This window comes from Limulus polyphemus, unplaced genomic scaffold (genome assembly GCF_000517525.1).
Source record: "Limulus polyphemus unplaced genomic scaffold, Limulus_polyphemus-2.1.2 Scaffold1700, whole genome shotgun sequence".
NCBI lineage: Eukaryota > Metazoa > Arthropoda > Merostomata > Xiphosura > Limulidae > Limulus > Limulus polyphemus.
This window is the reverse complement of record NW_013667310.1, coordinates 244242-249846: the sequence shown is the minus strand read 5'-3', so window position 1 is coordinate 249846 and position 5605 is coordinate 244242. Positions and strand designations below refer to the sequence as shown.

Genomic DNA, 5605 nt, shown 5'->3' with positions numbered 1-5605 from the left:
AAACCCCATCCAACTATCTGTTGTGTCCACCGAGGGGACATCGAACCCCTGATTTTAGTGTTGTATGTCCGTAGACATCTGCAATGAAAGATACATTCTGTGAAGATGATTATAACGCCCCCACGGCCGAAAGATGTTTAGTGTGACGGGGATTCGAACCCGCGACCCACAGATTGTGAGTCGAGCGCCCTAACCACCTGGCCCCAGGACTATGATGATAATGGCTACTTTAATGCATTTAAGTATTTCAAACCGGCGTAACGTGATTATAATTAATTACACATTAATTATCATTAATTAATTATCAGAAAACATTAGTATTAGGCCTTTTATATAGAAAGCAATAGTGTGGTTGAAATGCCATTATTATATAAGTATGAATATCTTCATTTTTTTGTAATTTCCAGTCAACTTTATTTTTTCTACTGTATTAATATTATTAAACTTCGTTTGAATTTTATATTAAGTTTTTCAAAACTTAGTTTTGTTCTCCTCGTATTTAAAAGACAAGGCCCAGTGGTTCTGTGAATTGCACCCCGTTACCGCCAAAAAAATAGTGCTCTGCAATTATGGGGCATGGCTGTGTTACGAGTGAGTCCAATAGTTTTACATTTTTCGTGTCCACCTTTTGTTCGTTGAATTTCCCACAAGGTTAATCGAAAGCTATCTGCGCTAGCCGTTCCTAATTTTGAAGTGATAAACTAGTGAGAAGGCAACTAGCTAATTCTTTGGCCACTCTCTACCAACAAATTATAGGAATAACCGTCACATTATAATGCCCTCACGGATAAAAGCTGGAATACGTTCAGTGATGGAATTCGATCGTGTGACCCGCAGATTGTCATCGATGGTTGTTTCAGCATCTTGAGCACCTGATATGGACGCTGGTCTTGTGAGTCCATATTTCTTGTACTGTTTCAAAGATAACACATAACTGATGCATGTGTGTGTATACAACTTAGGCAATAACATTTGGTATATGATGATCACTGCGTTATCCTAGGATGGTCACTCTATGTTACCCTGGGATGGTCACATCTGTTACCCTAGGTTGGTCACTCTTTGTTAATCCTAAGATGGTCAGTCTGTATTACCCTAGAATGGTCACTCTTTGTTAATCCTAAGATGATCACTCTGTGTTACACTAGGATGGTCACTATTTGTTAATCCTAAGATGGTCACTCTGTGTTACCCTAGGATGGTCACTCTGTGTTACCTTAGAATGGTCACTCTTTGTTACCTTAGAATGGTCACTCTTTGTTAATCCTAAGATGGTCACTCTGACCCTAGGATGGTCACTCTTTGTTAATCCTAAGATGGTCACTCTGTGTTACCCTAGGTTGGTCACTCATTGTTAATCCTAAGATGATCACTCTGTGTTACCCTAGGATGGTCACTCTTTGTTAATCCTAAGATGGTCACTCTGTGTTACCCTAGGATGGTCACTCTTTGTTAATCCTAAAATGGTCACTCTGTGTTACCCTAGGATGGTCACTCTTTGTTAATCCTAAGATGATCACTCTGTGTTACCCTAGGATGGTCACTCTTTGTTAATCCTAGGATGGTCACTCTGTGTTACCCTAGAATGATCACTCTTTGTTAATCCTAAGATGATCACTCTGTGTTACAGTCCCACTGAAGCTATCGATAGTAAAATGGTTTATGCAGTTTGAGACCTTAAATTTTGCTTTAAATAATTCTTTATTATTTACCGAAATTCGGATGGCAGATATTTTGTTTTTCCTATTAAAAAATCCAAACTGTTGTTATGGAACATATTGTGCTGCTACCTAGCCTCTAAAAATGAAACTATTAAGAAATATAGAAATAATATATGTTTAAACAGAGCTCATTGCTAAATAATGTTTTTTCATTATTATTACTTCCCTCCAAAAATATGTGTGGTAAAAGAACAGAACACTACTACTTTCACCCATTAACCTGGTGTGTCTCTTTAGTGATAGTGTCTTTGAGAAAAAATAGTTTAATTACTACTTTCAAAACAAATATAGCACAGAAAACTCAGTTGCATGCCTTTATCATAATATGATGACGAAACTAGACAATAAAACCTATGATGTCAAGTTAACTAGACAATAAAACCTATGACGTCAAGTTAACTAGACAATACAACCTATGACGTCAAGTTAACTAGACACTAAAACCTATCAAGTCAAGTTAAGTAGACAATAAAACAATTTATGTCATCTTTGTCATTTAGTTTTCAATTTCACTACAAAGTAAGCATATTTTTCATGATTCTTGATTACTATTTTAGAAAATTCTTAGATTGTCCAATAATCTGAGAAATAATTTATCTTTTTATGACTAGAATCCATTTTTTAAACCTGCACAAAATCAAACGACACTCAAAAGATAGCTCAACAGAAGTAAAGGAAGTCAAACAAAAATTCAAATCAACATTTCCTGTAAGTAAGAAGAAATAAATGTAGGTGTATTTAAGTATATCTAAACAGCTACAAGAATACTTCTTAAAATGAGTTTTTCTGCGAGTAACAGATGATTAGGTTCATGTTTTAAATGATACGATAATTAGCTCAGTATTTTTAAGGTATGTAACACATTTGGCATAAAAGTTTCCCTTTGATCCAATGTTCAGACTTAAAACATTTAAAATTTGGTTCCCATGAGTGGAAGAGAAATGGTTGCTTCTATTAGTTTCACCGTCATCTGGAAAAGGATCGTCAGACACATGGCAACTGGACTAATTCTACAATTTATGGCACTTGGTGAAAGTTACGGCATCTTTTTTGAAGGTATCTTCTTAATATACAATTACGTGATTTTAATATGTGCCTTCACCCTTTTGGTTCACATCTGTATTCCTTCAACATGACTGAATGTCTTGCCAAAATTACTTCAGCGTAAACCTTATAGACCACTCAATAAGCAATGTGGCAAAACATTTTTAGTTCTATAAGTAAAATGTACCCAATTTATTTACATAATGAAATTTATAACATGTCACCATCCAACTGGTTCTAACAAGTGATGTTGTTGGCTGATACCTAAGGTGTATATAAGATTAGTGTACATTGTTCATTTGATGCCTTTCTCATGGTGAACATTTATAATAAAGCACTTTGAAGTGTGAAAAACATGAATCTTGAAGGTTTAGCAAAAAAACATAGTTTTTATGACAAAACAGCCAGTTACAACTTTAAACAACGTCACATTTAATATTTATTACATCTTATAATGATAATTGTTTGTTTTGAATTTCGCGCAAAGCTACACGAGAGGTATCTGCACTAGCCGTCCCTAATTTAGCAGTGTTAAACCAGAGGGAAGGCAGCTAGTCATCACCACCTCCAACTCTTGGGCTACCCTTTCACAACGAATAGTGGGATTGACCGTCACATTATAATGCCCCCTCAGCTGAAGGGACGAGCATGTTTGGTGTGATGGGGATTCGAACCCGCGACCCGCAGATTGCGAGTCGAGCGCCCTAACCACGCCCTATAATGATAAAAAACATACTGAAGGTTAAAGATGGCATTCACGTAAAAAAGAAGCATTGTAAGAAATGACCTTATTTTCAGAGAAATGAAACAAGTGGGCCCAGACAAGTAAAAGAAAAAGTGGGTACCACACAATTTATAAATATCCCTAAGGTAATTCTATTACAAGAAACAACTTCCACACTAAATATTTTTTTTGCCATCATTTGTAGGCAAAATTTTCATTTTATAAACTCTATTGGTAGAAGATAGTATTAAAAGTGACTAAACTTTAGTACGCAATAATACTCTCAAAGTCTGCATCCTCTGATTGTATTACCTTATAAATTATATTTTGATTCTAATTCTTCATAATTTCAGTTGTAGTTACTTCATGTAATTTAACTAAAAATAATTCAATCCTAAAATTTAGGTAAAGTTTACAGCTTTATCTTGTAATTCATGGTAGTTTAAATATTTCTTTTTACATGACTTCGGTGGTTAGTTCCATACAAAAAACAACATCTAAGACAGTATTGGAATTTGATATTAATATCTCTTTCACAATTTTGGTAATACCAGGTTTAGTTGTAATAATTTTTTATGTTTAGGCACTCACTATTTGTTTGTTTATTACAGTTCAAACCTAAACAATATCTATATAATTTCAGCATAAAGTGGTTTAACATTTTGACTAATGACCATGATCTATAATTTATGCACACTTTCTAATCATCTATGACTTTACAACTATTTCAGGATCTTCAATACATTCAAGAAAACATATTTTTGGTTACTTTATTCTTGGTCTGAAAGTTTTCAGGTGACTCTGTTAACGACTCTCTTGCTTCTCACTGTTTTATATAAGAATGAGTCACGAGTCACTTCTGAGGTTACTAGTTATACTATAGATATTTTAAATGAAATTTGAATTTAAAAAACAGAATGGCCTATTAATATAATGTAAATTTATTACAAGTACGGTTTTTCTTTATTCTAGTATATCTTAAAGTTTTATCTCAAATGTGAAACATTCAGTAGACTGGCAAAAAAAAATTTGTTATAAACCAAATCAACAAATCTCTTATCAATTATTAGTAAAATCATTAAAAAAAAACCACAAAATGATCATCCAATTTTGTTTACATCTACAAAAATTAAGTAACTACTAATGATTTAAAGATTTTAGTTTTAAAAAAATTGAAATTTCTACACTTCTTTTTCGATATTGATCAATAAGTCCTATGAAAAATTAGAATCATTAATTGAAGTTATTGCAAATCTGAATAAAACAATATAATACCATCATGAAAAAGATATATTTACAAGAAAAATCAATAGGTAATATCCATTAAGAATTTACTGGTCTTAGCTTCAGTTGTTGAACAATGAACTTTACAATCCTTCAATTTCCAGTCGCTGACGTACAAGCTGACTAATTTCCAACATAACCTCAGGTTTCATTATATCTTTACACTAAAAGAAAAATTAACATAAAACATTTAAAGTTGCAGTATTTTTTTTTATATGTGCAAACATAAATATGTTATTGTATATCATGACAGTTCTACAGTTATATATACTGTGCTTCAATTGATAATGAAAATATATTCTCAAGTATCAATCATCTTTTCTGTTCAAAATAAAGTTTAAAAAAAGTCTTATATATACCCATACTTTTAAGTATAGTCTTTGCATTAAGTTAATAAAGATTCAATGAAGCATTAAAAAATTTATAAAGCATTTGAGAAAAAACATTACTGTTACTTGTAAAAAATTAATCAAAACATTTTCTAAGCTCTCAGTAGACTTTTCGTAATCCTAAAGAAAGTATTAATATGATGAGATTTTAGTCATAATACATTCCCTAGCACCATAATAAATACATTTTTTAAACAAATTCTTCAAAAAATTTGACAGGAAGTTCTATTTTTACTATTATTTTTTTAACCTAATAATGATAATAATAGCAACATGTATATAAATATACATATAAATTATACAATATATAAATGACTTCAAAATATTTTGAAGTTGTTTTTATTGTTTCACTTTTATTATTCACTTCCTTCAGCAAAATAAATGTTTCTTTGTACGTGTCTGTTTATATATGTATATATATATGTGTGTGTTTAAAAGTATTC

The 5605-nt window shown here is 31.9% G+C and overlaps 1 protein-coding gene across 1 annotated transcript in view; it reads right to left on the bottom strand.

Annotated features, from left to right (window-relative positions):
- Positions 1-3591: 3591 nt before the first annotated feature.
- Positions 3592-5605, bottom strand: part of LOC106464606 (exosome complex component RRP4-like) — a 12056-nt gene continuing 10042 nt past the window's right edge. The window contains exon 8 of the mRNA XM_013924763.2: positions 3592-4937. Coding sequence (XP_013780217.1) covers positions 4857-4937 — 81 coding nt within the window. The 3' untranslated portion in view covers positions 3592-4856. The remainder of the gene's footprint in view (positions 4938-5605) is intronic.